Genomic DNA, 22,205 nt, shown 5'->3' with positions numbered 1-22,205 from the left:
ATAAAATTTAAGAGTGCCAAAAAACTCAGTAATCAAGATAAATAGTATTTTAATGCAATATTTGAAAAAATCAAAAATAGTACAAAATTCCCCACAATAGACAAAGTCTCAAAATTAAAAAAAAGACGAGTTCCCACGCTGCATCTGCACCAGACTCACCTTACCTGGGTCCCGGCCCTGATTGCATACTAGTTCCTATTTCTCTACTTTGATGTCCATGGATAAGGCACTCCTTTGAGTCAAGTTTTCTTTGTCTAAGATTGATGATAATAATCCTTGCTTTCCTGCTTGGTTTATTAGGATGTTCAAATCAGCTAAAAATACATGGGAAAGCCCATTGTAAATACAATTTATGTGTTTACAGGTTTAGAGAAATCACCGTACAATTTTACGCCATTATTATTATCAGCTCAGATGAATACTCTAAGCAAACATCAGAGTGGAAGATCCTTGGAAAGCTTTGTGTTAATGAAGTGTGAAGTCTAACTCTTGAGTTCATTTGTCAGCTAGCTATAGGGGCAGGGGCCTGAAAATTGTTGTAGGACCCTCCCTCTCTCTTTCTTTCTGTTTTGTTCTTGGATGCAAAGTTTAGTGATTTGTAAGAGATAGAAAAGTGACCAGAAATCACATGCAAAATGCCCAGGGACAACTCAGGTCTCACCTTTTCTCAAGCTGTGCCTCCCACCAATGATGCCTTCCCCATTTCTTCTGCCTAGCTGAGTTCCACCCACCTTTTATTCACCTCCGACCTTGGTAAGGCCTTCCTAGGTTCTCTTGGCCTGAAATGTGTTCTCAGTCCTCTGCCTGTAGCAGATGACTGTCTCTCCCACTCATTTCATGATCTATTTACAGAGTCCCTGCTGTCTTGATGCTTCATTTAATCCTTCATCAAATTTACTTTCCAGACCACAGTTTTAGAAATATAAATCTTTTCTTTAGTTGCATTTTAAATCCCTTGAATAGCCTTCCATTAGACTGTTAATTTCAGGGTGAGCAAGGATTGGGTCTATCTTATTTAGGTTGTATCTAAGGTACTTAGCAAAGAGCTTTATATATTTTTTTCTTTGAGTAACTAAATGAATGTCTTGCGTGTAAAGGGACTTGGTAAATATTTACCCTGTATTTATTTGTGGAATGTTATTGTTTCCATCCCAGGTCTAGACAGAACGGTTGGTGCCATGTGGAAGGCGCTTGCTTTGCTGGCCGTGTTGGTGCTCAGCCCTGGTGGTGATGGGCTGTTTCGCTCCTTATACAGAAAATCCCATGTTTCCACACCACATAAAGGAGATCCAGGACAGCCATTATTTCTAACTCCTTATATTGAAGCTGGGAAGTTTGCAGAAGGTAAGTTTAAATCAGAAACCACTGGTATAGTTTCAACAGTTGGGGTTTTTTTTAGCAGTTGTCTCACAGGATCCAAAATACATTCTAGTATTTTACTCAATTGTTTTATTTCAAATATTAATGATTTGGTGTCATATAGTATCAGAGTTTAGAGCTAAAATGAAAGTTCATCAGGGTCAGATTAACCAGTGGTTGAGTCCCTGCATATCTATTTATAAAACTAGTATAGGGCCTGTCTACAATTGGTTACTACGTGTCAGTTACTGCTTCCAAGCATTTGATATAAAAATCATTTTAGCATCGCAGCAAGCCAGGAAGTGCATCTGTTTTACACACAAGAAAACTAAAGCAGAAGGAGATGAAGTTACTTGCCAGAGTCATACAGACACCAGCTGGTAGATGCAGGATTCACACCCAGACAGCTTCATTCCAAAGTCTAAGCTCACAGCCACTGTGCTGGGCCCCTTTGCCTGGTAAGTTACCTGAACATCCTAGGACTCAGTTTCCTCATTAATAAGATGAGAAAAAACAACCCACCCAAGTCTCAGGGATGTTAAAAGAATCATATGAGGAAATGCATGTGAAAACTCTTTATAACCTGTAAATTGCTCTCTAAATATTAGTGTTTGCTGATGGCTTTTCTTTAGAGTTTGTGGGTTTTTCTATTATTAGTACAAAAAAAGTGTCTTCTGATGTCATCAGAGACTAAAAATTATGACGTGCCTCTGCCCTTAATGCTTCTTCATGCTTAGGTAAATCACTGTGTAGGATCAATTATGTAATCTTTCTGGACCTCAGGACACTCCTGAACTATAAACTGGTATATAGGCAGAGCTGTTTGTAAAAGGGAGCAGAGAAATGGGGTGGTGGCTGGAGGGAGTTACGGAGTCAGGAAGGGTCAGGAAGAGAGGTACGGAGGGTAGGAGATAATGATGGAAGTAGTCCAGTAGAGAGGGGAAAGTTGATTGGGGTGGGACGTCTGTTGTGGAACATTTTCTTGAAGGAGATGAGCATCCATGGATGGAGATCTTGGTGTTTACTTCAGAGTTTATCCTTAGTCATAGGTGGGAAGGCAGAGTTAATGCTTATGAGGCTGATAAGTTGGTAGATTTCATGGGAATGTGGAACTGAAACAGGAAATTTTAGGGAAATGATCATTTTAAAGATCTAAAATAAATGTATATACTCTGTTTGGAAGTTTAAAATAAAGCAACTTTTCTTTAGTTCTCATAGTCAATAGGCTGTCATCATTTTTGTCTTTGGTTCGATTTAAAACTAAAATATTCTCCCCTCTTAAGGGTGCATTGGAGTCCTGCTCATATATCTTTGTCTGAAATATACATTGGCTCCATGTTTCACCATCTCTTTTCTAAGAAAAGATGAAAAACTTGGATAATATAGTCAGTGATAATGTAGTGAGGCTGTGTAGTCTTCTTTTTTTTTTAGAGACTCATTTTTGCTTGATGTAGAAAAGTCATGAAAAGATGGTAGCCCAATGGCATAGGCTGATATCACTAGGCATAAATGAAGAGGCAAAATATCATTAACCCAAATCCACCAAACTGGATCATATGCCTTCCTTTTGGCTTCCATGGATACTGATGACTTAGATTATGTTTATTCACAGTAAATCAAAGCATATCATTTCGTTTAGAGCTGAAAAGGAGTTAAATACTCATAACCAAACCCTGCCAATTCACAGATGAGGAGTTTGAGACTCAAATATTTTACATGACTTGCCCAAGGGGACACAGGTAATAGTAGTAGAGATGGGTCTAAGACCCAAATTTTCTGACTTGCGCTCTGTAATTCACCTGCTATAATTTATTTTCCTTTGTTTAAGAAGCTTGTCCTCTTTTGGAGTGACCAGATGCACACGCATGAAACAATTAAGGAATCAGGCAATGCATACTAAAGTTCTAAAGTATTACATTTGAGGAAGGCATGCTGGAAATTTTTAGAAGGAAGCTATCCCTGTTGGTTGGCATAATCCAGATAGAAAGTAGTAGTAGTAGTAGTAGTAAGAATAATAGCAATAAATAGCTAACATTTAGTAGTAATTGTATCCCGAGTACCTGGCACAGTGGCTGTATGTAATAGGCACTCAATAAATATTTGTAGAATTTAAATTTGAGACCTATGTTTCAGGTGTTATGCTTTACACAAATTAGCTCTTTTAATCCTTATAGCAACTCTAATGAAAAATGAATGCTTATTGTTCCCATTTTACAAATGAGAAAACTAAAGCCCAGAGAAATTACGTGTCTTGCCCAGGACCATTTAAAGGTAGTAAGTGGCAGATCTGGAATTAAAACCTATCTCTCGGGCTTCCCTGGTGGCGCAGTGGTTGAAAGTCTGCCTGCCAATGCAGGGGACACGGGTTCGTGCCCCCGTCCAGGAAGGTCCCACATGCCGCGGAGTGGCTGAGCCCATGAGCCATGGCCACTGATCCTGTGCGTCCGGAGCCTGTGCTCCGCAACAGGAGAGCCCACAGCAGTGCGAGGCCCGCGTACCGCAAAAAAAAGAAAAAAAAACCTATCTCTGCTGACTCCAGAGCCTGAGGTATGAAACACTGTGCTATGTGACCAGACTTGAGGGTGTAGGGTAAGATTTGGGCAAATAAGAAAGGACCTGTGGGGCTTCCCTGGTGGCGCAGTGGTTGAGAGTCCGCCTGCCGATGCAGGGGACACGGGTTCGTTCCCCGGTCTGGGAGGATCCCACATGCCACGGAGCGGCTGAGTCCGTGCGCCATGGCCGCTGAGCCTGCGCATCCGGAGCCTGTGCTCCGTGACGAGAGAGGCCACAGCAGTGAGAAGCCCGCGTACCGCAAAAAAAAAAAAAAAAAAGAAAAAAGAAAGGACCTGTGCATACTGAGTAAGACAGCTTAAACAGAGCATTAAGGCAACATGGCCATGGTGTCTCTGAATCGTACATCTGGTAGAACAAGTGCAAAGAATACAGAGAAATCTGCCTGAGAGATTGTCCACATCCCTCCCGTTCCTGGATTTCTTGCCTACAAGCATTTCACGGTCATGGGTGTCAGCAGTAGTAAAGAAAGGTTCTGAGGGAGATAGTTTTATCTTCTGTCCTTTTTTGTGCTAAGCCTGATAGATCACCATCTGAGGAGTGACAACATTTAAAATATTAAATCTGGTGTAATGTCACTTTCTAAAGTTCTGTCAAAAATCTTTGAACAGAATTTTAAATGGCTAATCCAAAATCAGGTACATCTGGGTATTCAACTGCAGTCCTGAGAACACAATTAAGGATAATTGTATTCATCCGCTTTACTGAAAGTTCAGGAAGCTCTGGACAGATGGTCAGCTCACTCCGCTGAATCCCTTTTGTTTATCAAGTCTGTCAGAATCTTAGGAACATGAGTCTTAATACCGTAATGGAACATTTTTGAGATAAACAGTAATTCACAAAAAGACAAGGGAAATTTTAATTTTTTAGAAAATCCCCAACATAAACTAACTGGCTTAGTTTTATGTAACTGTAATTGCATGTTTGCTTTCTCTGCAGCTAGAATAAATCCTCACTCTCTGAAACAAAATGAATGTAGGAGGCCAGTTTTAGCATGTTTCCAGACACTGCCTTTTCACCAACTTTAAAGACTATTTTGCTATTAGGTCTTAATTTATTATTACTTATGGCCTGGTAGTGTCCTGTCCATTCTGATGATGATGCAAGTCTTTGCAAATATGAAGTGCCTGATTAACTGGTTCGAGCCCTTCTTTGGTCATACTCTAATTTTTTTGAAAGTGTTACTCTTACAAGCACTGGTAAGCACAGTAAATAACAAGTAGGAAGTGAAGTCGCTTCAAAGAAAACCTTTTTCCTTTTTTCAACTGTTTTCAACATTTGTATTATGAGTCACGGTTCCAGGAAGAAAGAAACTCCTCCATCTTGGGAGTTTATTTTCCACATTCCATTAATAGATTCTAGAAGGATGATTGGGGACATTTGAAAATGCAAAAACTCAATTTAGTTGAAAGATCTTTTATTTTACTGGGGTTTAGTTGAAGGAAATTTAAAATTTAAAACAGGATGAAACACTGTTTTGTGGGGCAGAGAAAAGTTTTTCTAAATTTCTTGAGATCTTAATAAGGCCTGCCTGCCTTAGGAGGTTTTTGTAGAAATAAGCTAATCCTAGTGCATTGCCAGTGTGTCATGTTTTAGTTCATTCATTCACATTTATTCATTAACAGATGTGTATCGAATGTCTTAAGTGTATAAATCAGCATACTGTGTTCCTGGGGGTACAAAGATAAACAAGACAAATTCCCTGCTTCCCAATAGCCCCTGATCCAGGAGGGAAGGTAGAAAGTATACCCCAGTCAGTATAAGGCAGCAGAGAAACAACTTTACAATGCTCAGAAAGGGAGGACTGGGTACGCATCTGAGTCATTTTCAGAGCAGGCCAGTGGACCTTGTGTTGTGCTGGTCTCAAGAGAGATAGATTGATTCAATCCCCCCATCTCCCATAGTCCATTCCCTCCAGCTCCTTTCTGTTATATGTTTTCTCTTTTTCTCATTCCACTTTGACCTTTCTCATTTTTCTCTGTCTTTCTCAAATGCTCACTTAGCCCTCTGGGATTCACATCTCACTCATTCCCAACGCTTCAGCCTTTGGTTCTCTGCCCTCCTTTTTGGGGGGGGATCTCTGTTGGATTTTGAGAAGATGAATAGTTTTGTGAAAAATATTTCAGAAGTGTTTTAGGTACAAACTACCAGCTACAAAAGACATAAGTTCCAGGGATGTAATGCACAGCACGGGAACTGTAGTTAATAATACTGTCTTGCTATTTGGAAGTTGCTAAGAGAGTAGAGCTTAAAAGTCCTCATCAGGTGGGCCTCCCTGGTGGCGCAGTGGTTGAGAGTCCGCCTGCCGATGCAGGGGATACGGGTTCGTGCCCCGGTCTGGGAGGATCCCATATGCCGCGGAGCGGCTGGGCCCGTGAGCCATGGCCGCTGGGCCTGCGCGTCCGGAGCCTGTGCTCCGCAACGGGAGAGGCCACAGCAGTGAGAGGCCCGCATACCGCAAAAAGAAAAAGAAAAAAAAAAAAAAGTCCTCATCACAAGAAAAGAATTTGTAGCTGTGTGTGATGACGGATGTTAACTAGATTTATTGCGGTGATCATTTCACAACATATACAAATATTCAATCATGTTATATATCTGAAACTAATGTCATGTTGTATGTCAATTACACCTCAATTAAAAAAAAAAGGCCAAAAGAAGTGTTTTAAAGGCTGCCCAGCCCTGGAGGTGATCTTTCTGTGGGCTAATTGAGAGTGGAAGCAAAGATGGGAAGAGGGAAGGGTGGGGGATGGGAAGGGCAGGCCCATACCACTTTCCCCGAAACATCTCCCTTTTCTTTCCCTTAAAATCTTCCTTTGTTCTTTGCCTTTTTTTTTTTTTTGGTGGGGAGGGATAGATCTCATTGGGAAGAGAATGGGGAAGAGGTAAAGAGGTTGGATTAGACAATCTTTGCTAGGGAACTGGACTGAGCCCCAAAAAGGCAAAGTCTTCTAGACTATTCTTGGGGTGGCCCACAGGCTAATGAGAATCATCCCTCTCTGCCTGAGCCCTTATTTTATGTCCATCTCTGTGCTCAAGGGTCATATGCATGTTTTCATTTGATCCTCACACAAAGCCCAGGGTGGACAAATCAGTATCCACATTGACACCATGGCTTCCTGCATCCTATCTGTGCTGTCACTGAACGCCGAGTTGGGAAGAGATGTCAATTAGCACTCCAGGGCCCATGGGCTCTGGTACCCCACTGAAGACATCTTTAGTTGGTGGCACATGAGTAGGATTGAGCTTCCTTACCTACTGTCTACTAATAAGTCTCAGACTTAAGTAGCTTTTCTTGAACAATTTTGTTTCTATTGGGGACACTTTGCTTTGTTCCCCCTAAAGGACTCTTCTTCACCCAGACTTCCCCACCACACCCTGCTTCCTACCTGTTTACTGTTCCTTCTCCACTCCTTTCCTAATCACTGCTTCCCCCTCCATTCCCTGCTTCTCATACCTTTTGACTAACTCTCTAGCTGAGATGCAGTGTAGCAGGGTAGGGGCAGGGGCTAACTCCACAGCCCGACTTCTGGGTTTAAATCCCAGCTCTCCTTTACTAGCTGTGTGACCTTGGCCAAGTTACTTAACCTCTCTGTGCTTCAGCTTTCTCATCTGTAAAGTGGAGATAATAATTTTACCTACCACGTAATGTAAAGCCCTTAGTATAGTGGCCTTATAGGTGTTAGTTCTATTGATAATAGTATTGTTTACTCCTGGGTGCTTCACCTCTCTGAGCATTCCCTCTTTCCTCCTCCCTGTCCCTATCCTTTTGCTGCCCTTAGAAAACCAGGACCTCTGCCCTCTACAGCTGCCTCTTGTCCTATTTGGCTCCTTCTGAGTAGCCACATGATCACCCACAGTCTCACTGCCTGCCTCTCCCCACCCTCCCCAGCCAGCCCCAGTTATTCTTACTCCCCACATGCCCGGCCCATTTCCCTTAGTGGAAGTGACAGGCCCTTTGCTTTCACCACAAGAAGAGTGTGGAGAACACAGGCCTCCCCCAGGCTGAGAGCTCCTTAGCTGTTATTTCTCTTTCACCCCCCACCCCCACCTTTTGTGGTTAGGTGACTTTATCCTGCCTTGGCCTTCCAGGTAGCCCCATGTGAACACCTTGGTTTACTCTTTAGAGTGGAGCTGAGGATAGGTGATTTTCTTTTCTTCTGAAAAAAAAAAATCTTATTATAGTTCATAAGATATGAACCAAAAAACAAGGTTTAAAATGTCACTTGCCCTTGGCTAAATGGTGAATTTTGAATATGTGGCACTGGCCAGGGCAGGCTGCTACCAGTAAACACCTTTATACCAATCCCCTTGTAGCCTTTCTGATCACTTCATTCCAGACCTGGCCCCTGGGAGAAGTCTGGCCAAGATGGAGATGGCTCACCCCGTATTTATTATTTGTCTAATCCTCGGGTAAATTTTTTTTCCCCCACTAGGGAGACGGTTGAGCTCGGTGGCTCCTTTCCCAGGATGGAATTTGATGAGTTATTCCGGCTACATCACTGTGAATAAGACTTACAGCGGCCTTTTCTTCTGGTTCTTTCCAGCTCAGGTAGGCCTGCAACAGCGCCCTCACAGGACACTGATGCTCAAGAGCTGACTCTGTTGCTTCAGGTAGAAACGTTGGTCTACAACCAACCTAAGGGTGCTTTTCTTTTCTTTTAAATCTTTTAGATTTTTTTTTTCTAAAAATAAGTGCCAGTGACTCTGCGTGGTGTTCCTGTTTATGTGCAGGAAACAAACGTTAGTGGGGGAGGTCCGGCTTTTAAATTCCTTGCAGCCTTGTTCAGAATATTAATGCTGCCACCTTCTTCCTGCCACAGTCTTCTTCCTATCTTTTTGTTGTTTTGTTCTAAAAATACTTTAGGGCAGGGTTGGGCCTTGGGGAGCCAAGGAAGGACAAGGAGTGGGGAGATTCCTGAAGTTCACAGGTGATGCATGTCTAAGCCTGTTTAAATTTAGTCAATTGTAGTCTTATTTGGCTGCTCTGTCTATGGATTTTGCTGTGCCAGTTATCATTCTTACACTCACTCCTTCATGCATCAATACCCATTTACTGAGTAGTGCTCTGTGGGGGTACAGAGGAGAGAGAATTGAACTCACTCTGTGGGCCTTTAGGGGAGGGGTGGGGAGGACCAGTGACCCAGGATGGCTTTCTGGATGAGGGGGCTATTTACCTTCTCACATCCATACAGACACAGGTTCATATATGCTTGTACTTTAGCAATTCTGTTTAGCTCACGTCAAGGTCACACAGTTCTTCAGCAGGAACAAATTACTTTAGGCTTATGGATACTATTGGGGTTATTGTAAGAGGTAGTGAGATGCATAAACAAATTTTATCCCAACACGGGGTAATTTTCTATTTTTATTTTCCAAATTGAATTTGCTTTAGAAGCCAGAGAAAACAAAAAAAGGTTACCCTCCTATGGAGGGTAGTATTTATATTTGCATGTGATTTGCATATAACAGCACTGCATATATAATGACTGGGTAAATTGCTTGAACTAAATTGCTTCTCTTGGTATTGTTGGATCGTATTTTCTTAATTTTTCATTTCTACTTTCTCAGCCATGGCCTCTGACAGTTCACCAGGTAGTTGTGGGTGGAAGGAGGCATATAAGAAATGGGGAGGAATTCTAGATACTTTATAGTTGGAGCTCATAGCAGTTTTCAGGCTGTCACCCACTCTGGGAAGGCTTCTCCTGGACCCCTTACATATTTCTTCCTCATTGTTACTGTTGAGTGAGGCAAGTAGGGTGCCTAGAGCACAAAATTTAAGGAGAGACTCACTCTCAGGGTTGTACAAGTGCAAGGCTGGTACCTGAGTGACCTCTAGACTCTCCTGCTGGTACCTCCCATTGGGGGAACCCAGCTGGAAACCAAAGGGCAAGGGAGTCTGGTCCATAGAGATCTGCCTACCAGGGCACAGAGCAGAGTAGAGACTGGATCTTCAGAAGCAACCAAGTAAATATCCCAATATCCAGCACAGCTATCTTGAGGAGATAAATTCAGCCTGGAAAGATGACCTGTTTTTAACAGGGGGAAATTTTCTTCATGTTCTTGGAAGTCCCTTAAACTCCATGCCTTTCAGAAACCATACTGTATGGTTTGTGATATCACAACTATCCATATCATTGAATACAGGCATTTATCATGAATACAGGCATTTATCATGGATAGGAGTTGTATTAGTTTTCTATTGCTATTGTACAAATTTGCACAAATTTAGTGGCTTAAACAACACAGATTTATTATTTCACAGTTCTGGAGGTCAGAAGTCCAACACCGGTCTCACTGGCCTAAAATCAAGGTGTCAGCAAGGCTGTGGTCCTTCTGGAGGCTCCAGGGGAGAATGCATGTCCTTGCCTTTTGCAGTTTCTATAGAGGCTGCTGGCATTCCTTGGCTCATGGCTCCTTTCCCCAAAGAAGCATGGCTCATGGCTCCTTTTCTCCAAAGTGATATGTTGTCCCATCAGTGAGTTGAATCCTTCTCACATTGCATCACTCTGGCCGACTCCATACTCATATCACCTTCTGTGCCTCTTGTCTTTTGCCTCCCTCTTCATTTAAGGACCCTTGGGATTACTTTGGGCCCACCTGGATAATCCAGGATACTCTCCCTGTTTTAATGTCATTTGACTAGCAACCTTAATTCCATCTGCAACCTTAATACCCCTTTACCACGTAGCTTAACATATTCACACATTCTGGGGTTTGGGATGTGACATCTTTGGAGGCCATTATTCTGTGCAAAATGGATACTTGAAAATTTTCCCTGGATTAGTGATTTGCAGTATGTTCTCTCTCAGTGGTCCTCACATTTTATTGTACTTAGGAATGATCTTCACGTTCCCCCAGAGATTCTGACTTGTAAACTGGGAGAGGCCAGCAAGTTGTAGAATTAGCAGGTGGACCACACTTGAGAAACCATCACTGTAGCCTACAGGCTACCACCCTGGGTTCAATGCTCCTGGCCCCAAAGTGGCCCACACTCCTTTTATTGGAAACACCTAGGGCAGGCAAACCCTGATAGAGGTGATATGTTGTCCCACGCATCCGCCTAGGATGAGGGCTAGAATGGAGGACTGAGGCGGTGAGTGCAGCCTGTGGGGTCAGCACTCCTAATCCTGCTTGGTATTCCTCTAAGTCCTGCCGGGCTCCACACCTCTGCTGCACCCTCTGCCTCTCCCACCTCCACCCCAGCCCTGCCAAACCTGATTCCTTACTCTCTCTTCTTCTTCGGTGGCTGGTTATGATACCAGTAAGTTCCCCATTGACTTCTACATGGTGGCTTTTTTTTTAGTAATGATCCAGATTTGTGAAAACAGCAATTAATGTTGAGGGAAGTGATCAAATGAAAACCAAACAAAGACCCAGTCTTTTCCTTTTTAGGTTGCCTCTGAGAGGTGAACAGCTTTACCTAGGACATTGGTGATTCTCTGGGACTATAAAGCTAGTCAGGGAAGTGGGCTTAGGGTCTGCTATACCCACTCCTGGTTTCCAGACTGAAACCCCCTGCAGTAAACAATAACTGTGCTATTGGGGCCCCCCTTTTAATTAAATGAAGACCTACCTATGTACCCCCTGACCAGATTATGTTCTTTTGGGCCCAGAATTATAGCCCTAAATACATTCTAAGATGATCCCAGAAGACATAAAAACACCACCACCACAGTAGGAAAGAAGATGCTTAAACACATAGTATTCTGTTGGAAATGATAGACTGAGCTTCAGGAAGAGGCAGAGATGAAAAGATGGCACCATTGACAGCTGTCACCACAGACGGTACTAGGTGTCACCACATGGCAGCTGGGATAGATTTTTCCAAGACCTCTTTACAGGGGAGCCCACACGCACAGTCAGGTCTCCGAGGCCTCAAGGCAACCATTCCTGCCGAGCCAGTCAGGCTGTAAATTATGGACCAGGCAAGTTTAGGTGAAGGAGATAAAGCATGCGAGAAGGAGAAGCAGTGGTCACCGAGATGGGAGAGAGTTCCTTTCATTTGGCAGAAATACTAGTTTGTTTCCTGTCACAGGGAAGCAGCTGATATGATCATCAGGAGAGAAGTGACCCCTTAAAAAAACTGAAGGTAGAGAAAATGAAAAACCCAGGAAGGATGCCACACTTGTAACATCCTCTGAGTATTTTTTTGGACTGCTGTTTCTGAAATTAATTTTCTTTTCCTGTTATTTCTGTGAAGCTCCCCTGTTATATATACAAATCAGTGCATAATGGTTTCCAGAACTTGAAATCGGTGTGCAGTTAGGGAAGCAATCTACAAGAGAAATTAATAGGCACTTTGCATGGAATAAAAAGTACAATGAAGGGCTTCCCTGGTGGCTCAGTGGTTAAGAATCCGCCTGTCAATGCAGGGGACACCAGTTCAATCCCTGGTTCAGGAAGATCCCACATGCCACGGAGCAACTAAGCCCATGCACCACAACTACTGAGCCTGCGCTCTAGAGCCCACGAGGCACAACTACTGAAGCCCGCATGCCTAGAGCCCATGCTCTGCAACAAGAGAAGTCACTGCAATGAGAAGCCCACGCACCGCAATGAAAAGTAGCCCCTGCTCGCCACAACTAGAGAAAGCCCGCGTGCAGCAACAAAGACCTAACTCAGCCAAAGATAAATAAATAAATTTATTTTAAAAAAGTACAGGGCTTCCCTGGTGGTGCAGTGGTTGGGTGTCCGCCTGCTGATGCAGGGGACACGGGTTCATGCCCCGGTCCGGGAGGATCCCACGTGCCGCGGAGTGGCTGGGCCCGTGGGCCATGGCCGCTGAGCCTGCGTGTCCGAAGCCTGTGCTATGCAGCGAGAGAGGCCACAACAGTGAGAGGCCTGCGTACCGCAAAAAAAAAAAAAAAAGTACAGTGAAGCCAATAAAAATGTTAACAATTAAAATAGCTGTTCTTAACTGAACGTTGACTATGTGCTAATAAAGCACTGTGCATTTTCTTCTTAAGACCTTACTAAAACCACATGAGGAGGGAATTATTGTCCTCATTTTACAGATGAAGAGGATTACAGATTAGATAATTAGCCCCAAGTTACTCAACTAGAAATGGGCAGAATTAGATTTTAAAATGAGGTCTCTGTTGGAGAAATCTTTGCTCTTGATCATCCCATGTTGATCCTGAGAAAACTAGTCATGAAAGGCAATAGATTACAGCCGCGAAAAGTATAGCTCTTGAGTTAGTCAGGCTTGGATAAAACCTTGGCTCCACTCCTTATACCAAATATGACCTTCCTTGGGCACATTCTTCACTTCTCTGAGCATTGGTTTCCTTGTTTTAAAATGAGAATCAAAATACCTACTGTACAATGGCTTTGAGAGAAATGAGATAATATGATAAAGTCTCAGAATGGTGTCTGATACATAGTAAGTTGAGTTGCTCTTAGATACATAGTAAGTAGAGTGGCTGTTATTATGTCATTATTATCATCATCATCATTATTATTGTTAGTTTTCCTCGTATTAACACAAATACTCTATAGAACAAAATCAGACACAGTTGGGGAGTTTAAAGAAGGCAAGAGATAAGGAGCAATTCCAAACTGGAAGGAGTTGGATGCCAGCCAAGAATGTGGATTAATTGTTACTGGGTAAGGAAATTACAAAGTGAAATTGGGATTTTTCATGTTCAAGAATATAAAAAGGCATATGGATTATTATTTTTGATATTAGCATCCTTTTCATTGGAAAAAGATATCCAGCATTGAACTTTGTTTCATAGATATAGGAATAGAGGTAATTTATTGGATGCATTTAGCTAAAACCTGTAGATTATTCAACTGTCATAGAGTCAAAATCTGAGATGTTGAGAGTTGGGCCTAAGCCCCTTTACTCAGGGCCCCATCTTGCTCCTTGAACCGAGGACAGTGGCTGGGATTCCTGGAATCTGACTATTGGGTGGTTGAGAAAGGTAAGGTCCGTATCATACGGAGGAGTCAGCAAGGCCAGAATAGGCTGAGGCATGGGAGGCATCTGGAGGCAACATTTGAGGTGCTCCCTCCCTCTCGGGATCAGGCAGGTGCTGACCCTGCTTAACCAGACACCAGGAAAAGCAAGAGAGCACAGGGATTAGGCGAACACAGTCCAGGTCCACAAATCCACAGTGCGGTGCAGGGACAGTGAGCCACTCTGATGCTCATGGCCAAAGCAGAAGGCATTCTCTCTGGGAGCAGGAGAGCAGGTCCCCAAGGGTCCCTGGAAGCCAGTAGGAAAGCCCACCCAGGGAGTGCAGACATGGAATCGGGCTCCACGGGGCCTCTGCACAAACTCAGTTCACTCCCTCCTCTGGGTGTCTGGACTGCTTCAGTAACAGTCAGGGTGGTAGAGAGCAGTAGCTCCCAAATTTTCTGTAGCTCGTCAGACATACCTGTGGGGCTTTACAAATATGATAGATTCCCCAGCTCAGTGTGTGGCCCCTCCCAGCAGAGATTCTGATTCATTTGATCTGGAGAGGGCCCAGGGATCAGTATTTCTATCAAGCTCCACGGTGATTCCAGCGCAGTTGTCAGTGCACTTGAATTTGGGAAGAGAGAACTAGAGGTCAAGAAACTGGGATTCTAGTTGCAGGTCTGCGGTTCCTCACTGTACAACTTGGGACAGGGCATTTATACTCTCTGAGCCCCCATTTTCTCATAGAGAAATAAAGATGTTAAAGTTGATTCCTAAGGTCCCTTCCCAGTCTTACATTCTATGGTATCTATAGTTTTAGTCGGCTTGCCTACAAAACATCCCTAAATGTGCAACCAAAGTTATAAAAGCATCCGAGAACTCTGGTTTGTGAATGAACTCTTGAATTTGTGGCCTCTGTGGTAACTGGCCTTCAAGAGAGTACCCAGTGATCTTCATTTCTTGGTATGTGTTCTCCTGTGGAGTCCCCTTCCATACTGAATCAAGGCTCGCCTTAGTGACCCACACATTAATAGCAGAAATGATGATGTGTGACTTCCAAGCCTGGACCATTAAGAACAATGCTGCTTCTGCCTTGGTGTTTTGGACCACTCACTCTGAGGGAAGCCAGATGCCATGCTGGAAGGATGCTAAAACAGCGATACGGACAAACTCTATTGGAGAGGAAGTGAGGCCTCCACCCTCCAGTCAACATTGGAGTCAGGCCTTCAGACAACTTGCAGCCCCGGCTGATATCTTGACTACAACCTCATGAGAGACCCTGAGCCATAACTGTCCAGCCAGATAGCCCCAAATTCCTGTCCCACAGAAAGCAAGAGAGATAATAAGTGATTATTATTGTCTTCAGCCCCTAAATTTTAGAGACGTGTTATACAGCATTAGATAGCTCATAGAGCCTCTTGTCATGTACTTTTGGGCGATGTTTGTGATACCTTGTGACATAAAGAACTTCTGGAGTGGTGACTACTGTACCAGTTTTTTTGGTTTTGTGTATGTGTATGTGTGGGTGCGCTTTTGTGTTTTTTGTACAGTTTTTTTTGTTTTTTGCCTGTCGGCTCCAATTCTACCCTCTTACCTACTCCACAATACTAGAGTTTGAAACATTTTTCCTATTCAGCAAACACGATATTTTTTTTGAAGACAAAAGCAAATCTATTTACATATTAAATCATAATATAAAAGCAAGAATACAAATGCTATCAAAATGTTCACAATGATTTTAGGCTAGGAGGATTAAAACAACTTGTTTTTTCTGTCTGTTTTATGCTTTCCAGATTGGTTTCCACGAACAAGTATAATCTATTATAAATTTTTAAACAACTTTATTAAACACACTAGGTTCCCTATGGACTATTTCCTGCATTTTTTCTCTAGTGTAATCTCCAAATGTATTTTCTTATACTCCCTATGTTCAAATAATAACTGATCAACTTAACATGTATTGAATTTTCAGTGAACACGATATTAAGCTTTGTCAGTAGAGGGTGCTGGAGGGACATTGCAGGAGGAAGTTGGCTTCTTTTCCTGGCCCTTTGTCCTGTTTTGCTTTCTCTTGGCCCTGCTGCACAGTCTGTCAGCAGTGAGTGTGGAGGGACAGCCAGTGGCGCTCTGCCTTAGCTGGGCACCCAGACCGCGAAGACCCTCAGCAAGCTTACAGTCTGGACTCTGTCCCAGTGACCACCTGACTATGGCCCTCGCCACATAGACACCATTCATCCCAGGTCTTGCCAGCGAGCAGGCTTCCTACGGCCCAGCTTTCTCTGGCACCCTCTCACCAGCCTGGACCACCTGCGTCCCGGAGAGTGGCTTCCCACAGCCCTCCTGACGTGGACACCGTGCACTCCTGGTTGTGTGCCTTCCTTCAAGCAAGGAGGCTCCCAACATCCTGACTTCCTCTGCACTCCCGGCCCTGCCACCACAGCCCACTGTCCAGGAGGCCTTTCCTACTTGCCCAGGGGTTGTTGGCTAGCTTTGCCTGGGCACCTCAGTGAACTTCTCAGCTACCCAACAAGGTCTGGACCGTAGCCTTGGGGGGGGCCGCGCCCCACCTTATGAGTTTGTCCATCCGTGGACATTCTCCCTCAGCCCAGGATACGCTTTAGAGTTCTCTTTATATATTTATGGTTATGCTCCCATTATAATGAATACCCCTTTATGTTAAAATCTCCCTGTTCCTTTGTGGACACAGGAAGCCTGCCTAGCATGCAGGCATTTGGCGAACACTGAGGAAGTGGCTCAGGGGGAAGCAGACCCCTCTGGCATTCTGCCCCTACTCTTGCCCTGGGCTGGATATGATACTCATGGCTGATGGCGGCCAGGGCAAACACTAGAACTTGTAACAGAATTGAAGGTCAGTGTTTCCAGGTTGAAAAAATAGTAGTTAAAAAAATAGAAAAATTACTGTGTGTTTGCTGAGAAGGCGTCAGGAGCCAGGGTAGCCAGTCTTTCTGTCTCAGCCTTATTCTGTCAAGACCAGTGGATCACTCATCTGTGCTTCGTTGCAGATCAACTTTGCTTTGCTTCTACAGGCATTTGGCAGAAGATGGCTGCCCTACAGTTTCCAAGCCTATCTGTCCTTGGATTGTGCAATCAACAGAGATTAACTAGCACTTCTCCTGGGGGCAAAGTGTGATTGGCCCAGTTTGGGTCAGGTGTTCTTTCTTGGTCCAGTCAGCTGAGGCTGAGGTTGCTAGGTCATGTGATAATAAACATGGCTAATGGGCTCTTTCCATTGGTGAATGGAGAGTCAATTCTTAGAGAAGGGAATGTGGTCTGGACAGATCTCTTAAAATATGTCTACCACGGATGGCTACAAATCCACTAGTAACAGTAAAGATGTGGAGGTCACAGACATTTATCTTCTTAACTTTCACTGTTTATCTTCTCTTTGCTATGTACTAATGGCATCAGAGACCTAGAAAAGTAGAAGGTAGGTGGAGTGAGACAAATCAAAAAGAAAGTAGCTTAAAAAGATAAATTACAGATTATCCCATCCATAGATATATTCAGTCTTTGAAGAAACCTTTGCATGCCTGATTCCCTTTGAGAAATGAAATTTTAACATGGAGAAGAAAGCAACCTTTTCAGCAATTTCTTTCTATGCATTAAGAAAGGAAAGTCAGGCCTTTTCTCTAACACCCTCCCCCCATTCCTTCTAATGTCCAACTTTCTTAAAGGAGGCACAGAGAAGCCAGAATTACCTCATGAAGGAATGAGAGCCAGGTAGAAAGGTTAACGAGGAGAAAGGTAAAGAGAATTCTAGTGGGATGTGAGTTGGCTCAAATTAATGAGTGCAGTGGCAATAATCATTGTATAGGAAGTTTTAAGTGAGTGGTCGAAACCAACGGCTGTAAGTAAAATTCCCCTGAAAAGCACTGAATGTCTTAAGCAAGTTGTTTGCATGTGTTGGGAGTATGTATGTAGAATTTAAATGTTATTAGGGAGACTTCTCTGGTGGTGCAGAGGTTAAGAATCCACCTGCCAATGCAGGGGACACGGGTTCGATCCCTGGTCCGGGAAGATCCCACATGCTGCGGAGCAGCCAAGCCTGTGCACCACAACTACTGAGCCCGCATGCCACAACTACTGAAGCCCACGTGCCTAGAGCCCGTGGTCTGCAACAATAGAAGCCACTGCAATGGGAAGCCCATGCACCGCAACGAAGAGTAGACCCTGCTCGACGCAACTAGAGAAAGCCCGCGTGCAGCAACGGAGACTGAAAACAACCAAAAATAAATAAACTAATTTTAAAATACTATTTAAAAATGTTGTTAGGTACCTAGTTAACAATTCTAGGCACAAAACCAGTTGCTTTGAGTAAAAAGCTTTGTCTTGATTAATACCATTAGTGTAGCAGCTGAACTGGGATCTGTGTGGCAAAATGGGAGTCCATTCAAACATACTTGGGGGAATTTCAAGACATTTACTTGGGGTACTAATGACTTCCATTATGACAGAACACATTACTTAAACCAAAAATGATCAGCCTCTGCATATAGAAGTGTGAAGGGAGCCTTAATTTTTTTTTTTAATTTTTATTTATTTATTTATTTTTTTTATTTTTTCGTAAATATTATTATTTTTTATTAGTTTCTGCTTTATAACAAAGTGAATCAGTCATACATATACATCTGTTCCCACATCCCTTCCCTCATGCATCTCCCTCCCTCCCACCCTCCCCATCCCACCCCTCCAGGCGGTCACAAAGCACCGAGCTGATCTCCCTGTGCTCTGCGGCTGCTTCCCACTATCTATCTACCTTACGTTTGGTAGTGTATATATGCCCATGCCTCTCTTTCGCTTTGTCACAGCTTACCCTTCCCCCTCCCCATATCCACAAGTCCATTCTCAAGTAGGTCTGTGTCTTTATTCCCGTTTTACCCCTAGGTTCTTCATGACATTTTTTTTTTAATTCCGTATATATGTGTTAGCATACGGTATTTGTCCTTCTCTTTCTGACTTACTTCACTCTGTATGACAGACTCTAGGTCTATCCATCTCATTACAAATAGCTAAGTTTCATTTCTTTTTATGGCTGAGTAATATTCCATTGTATATATGTGCCACATCTTCTTTATCCATTCATCCGATGATGGACACTTAGGTTGTTTCCAGCTTCGGGCTATTGTGAATAGAGCTGCAATGAACATTTTGGTACATGTCTCTTTTGGAATTATGGTTTTCTCAGGGTATATGCCTAGTAGTGGGATTGCTGGGTCATATGGTAGTTCTATTTGTAGTTTTTTAAGGAACCTCCATACTGTTCTCCATAGTGGCTGTACCAATTCACATTCCCACCAGCAGTGCAAGAGTGTTCCCTTTTCTCCACACCCTCTCCAGCATTTATTGTTTCTAGATTTCTTGATGATGGCCATTCTGACTGGTGTGAGATGATATCTCATTGTAGTTTTGATTTGCATTTCTCTAATGATTAATGATGTTGAGCATTCTTTCATGTGTTTGTTGGCAGTCTGTATATCTTCTTTGGAGAAATGCCTATTTAAGTCTTCTGCCCATTTTTGGATTGGGTTGTTTGTTTTTCTGCTATAGAGCTGCATGAGCTGCTTATAAATTTTGGAGATTAATCCTTTGTCAGTTGCTTCATTTGCAAATATTTTCTCCCATTCTGAGGGTTGTCTTTTGGTCTTGTTTATGGTTTCCTTTGCTGTGCAAAAGCTTTGAAGTTTCATTAGGTCCCATTTGTTTATCTTTGTTTTTATTTCCATTTCTCTAGGAGGTGGGTCCAAAAGGATCTTGCTGTGATTTATGTCATAGAGTGTTCTACCTATGTTTTCCTCTAAGAGTTTGATAGTTTCTGGCCTTACATTTAAGTCTTTAATCCATTTTGAGCTTATTTTTGTGTATGGTGTTAGGGAATGATCTAATCTCATACTTTTACATGTCCCTGTCCAGTTTTCCCAGCACCACGTATTGAAGAGGCTGTCCTTTCTCCACTGTACATTCCTGCCTCCTTTATCAAAGATAAGTTGGCCATATGTGCGTGGGTTTATCTCTGGGCTTTCTATCCTGATCCACTGATCTATCTTTCTGTTTTTATGCCAGTACCACACTGTCTTGATTACTGTAGCTTTGTAGTATAGTCTGAAGTCAGGGAGCCTGATTCCTCCAGCTCCGTTTTTCGTTGTCAAGATTGCTTTGGCTATTCGGGGTCTTTTGTTTTTCCAAACAAATTTTGAAATTTTTTGTTCTAGTTCTGTGAAAAATGCCAGTGGTAGTTTGATAGGGATTGCATTGAATCTGTAGATTGCTTTGGGTAGTAGAGTCATTTTCACAATATTGATTCTTCCAATCCAGGAGCATGGTATATCTCTCCATCTATTTGTATCATCTTTAATTTCTTTCATCAGTGTCTTATAATTTTCTGCATACAGGTCTTTTGTCTCCTTAGGTAGGTTTATTCCTAGATATTTTATTCTTTTTGTTGCAATGGTAAATGGGAGTGTTTTCTTGATTTCATTTTCAGATTTTTCATCATTAGTGTACAGGAATGCCAGAGATTTCTGTACATTAATTTTGTATCCTGCTACTTTACCAAATTCATTGATTAGCTCTAGTAGTTTTTCGGTAGCATCTTTAGGATTCTCTATGTATAGTATCATGTCATCTGCAAACAGTGACAGCTTTACTTCTTCTTTTCCAATTTGGATTCCTTTTATTTCCTTTTCTTCTCTGATTGCTGTGGCTAAAACTTCCAAAACTATGTTGAATAAGAGTGGTGAGAGTGGGCAGCCTTGTCTTGTTCCTGATCTTAGTGGAAATGGTTTCAGTTTTTCACCATTGAGGACAATGTTGGCTGTGGGTTTGTCATATATGGCCTTTATTATGTTGAGGAAAGTTCCCTCTATGCCTACTTTCTGCAGGGTTTTTATCATAAATGGGTGTTGAATTTTGTCGAAAGCTTTCTCTGCATCTATTGAGATGATCATATGGTTTTTCTCCTTCAACTTGTTAATATGGTGTATCACATTGATTGATTTGCGTATACTGAAGAATCCTTGCATTCCTGGAATAAACCCCACTTGATCATGGTGTATGATCCTTTTAATGTGCTGTTGGATTCTGTTTGCTAGTATTTTGTTGAGGATTTTTGCATCTATGTTCATCAGTGATATTGGCCTGTAGTTTTCTTTCTTTGTGACATCCTTGCCTGGTTTTGGTATCAAGGTGATGGTGGCCTCGTAGAATGAGTTTGGGAGTGTTCCTTCCTCTGATATTGTTTGGAAGAGTTTGAGAAGGATGGGTGTTAGCTCTTATCTAAATGTTTGATAGAATTCGCCTGTGAAGCCATCTGGTCCTGGGCTTTTGTTTGATGGAAGATTTTTAATCACAGTTTCAATTTCAGTGCTTGTGATTGGTCTATTCATATTTTCTGTTTCTTCCTGAGTCAGTCTTGGCAGGTTGTGCATTTCTAAGAATTTGTCCATCTCTTCCAGGTTGTCCATTTTATGGGCATAGAGTTGCTTATAGTAATCTCTCATGATCTTTTGTATTTCTGCAGTGTCAGTTGTTACTTCTCCTTTTTCATTTCTAATTCTATTGATTTGAGTCTTCTCCCTTCTTTTCTTGATGAGTCTGGCTCATGGTTTATCAATTTTGTTTATCTTCTCAAAGAACCAGCTTTTAGTTTTATTGATCTTTGCTATCGTTTCCTTCATTTCTTTTTCTTTTATTTCTGATCTTATTTTTATGATTTCTTTCCTTCTGCTAACTTTGGGATGTTTTTGTTCTTCTTTCTCTAATTGCTTTAGGTGCAAGGTTAGGTTGTTTATTCGAGATGTTTCCTGTTTCTTAAGGTGGGATTGTATTGCTATAAACTTCCCTCTTAGAACTGCTTTTGCTGCATCCCATAGGTTTTGGGTCGTCGTGTCTCCATTGTCATTTGTTTCTAGGTATTTTTTAATTTCCTCTTTGATTTCTTCAGTGATCACTTCATTATTAAGTGTGTATTGTTTAGCCTCCATGTGTTTGTATTTTTTACAGCTCTTTTCCTGTAATTGATATCTAGTCTCATAGCATTGTGGTCAGAAAAGATACTTGATACAATTTCAATTTTCTTAAATTTACCAAGGCTTGATTTGTGACCCAAGATATGATCTATCCTGGAGAATGTTCCATGAGCACTTGAGAAAAATGTGTATTCTGTTGTTTTTGGATGGAATGTCCTATAAATATCAATTAAGTCCATCTTGTTTAATGTATCATTTAAAGTTTGTGTTTCCTTATTTATTTTCATTTTGGAAGATCTGTCCATTGGTGACAGTGGGGTGTTAGAGTCCCCTACTATGATTGTGTTACTGTCGATTTCTCCTTTTATGGCTGTTAGTATTTGCCT

General features: G+C 42.3%; 1 protein-coding gene across 1 annotated transcript in view; it reads left to right on the top strand.

Annotated features, from left to right (window-relative positions):
* Window positions 1-1,178: 1,178 nt before the first annotated feature.
* CPVL (carboxypeptidase vitellogenic like) overlaps window positions 1,179-22,205 on the top strand; it is a gene marked incomplete at both ends in the record, with an annotated part of 113,929 nt that continues 92,902 nt past the window's right edge. The window contains 2 exon segments of the mRNA XM_081243650.1: window positions 1,179-1,344; window positions 8,364-8,479. Coding sequence (XP_081099776.1) covers window positions 1,179-1,344; window positions 8,364-8,479 — 282 coding nt within the window.

Source organism: Mesoplodon bidens (assembly GCF_964165515.1).
Source record: "Mesoplodon bidens genome assembly, chromosome: 9".
Lineage (NCBI taxonomy): Eukaryota > Metazoa > Chordata > Mammalia > Artiodactyla > Ziphiidae > Mesoplodon > Mesoplodon bidens.
This window is presented reverse-complemented; position numbering and strand designations above follow the sequence as displayed.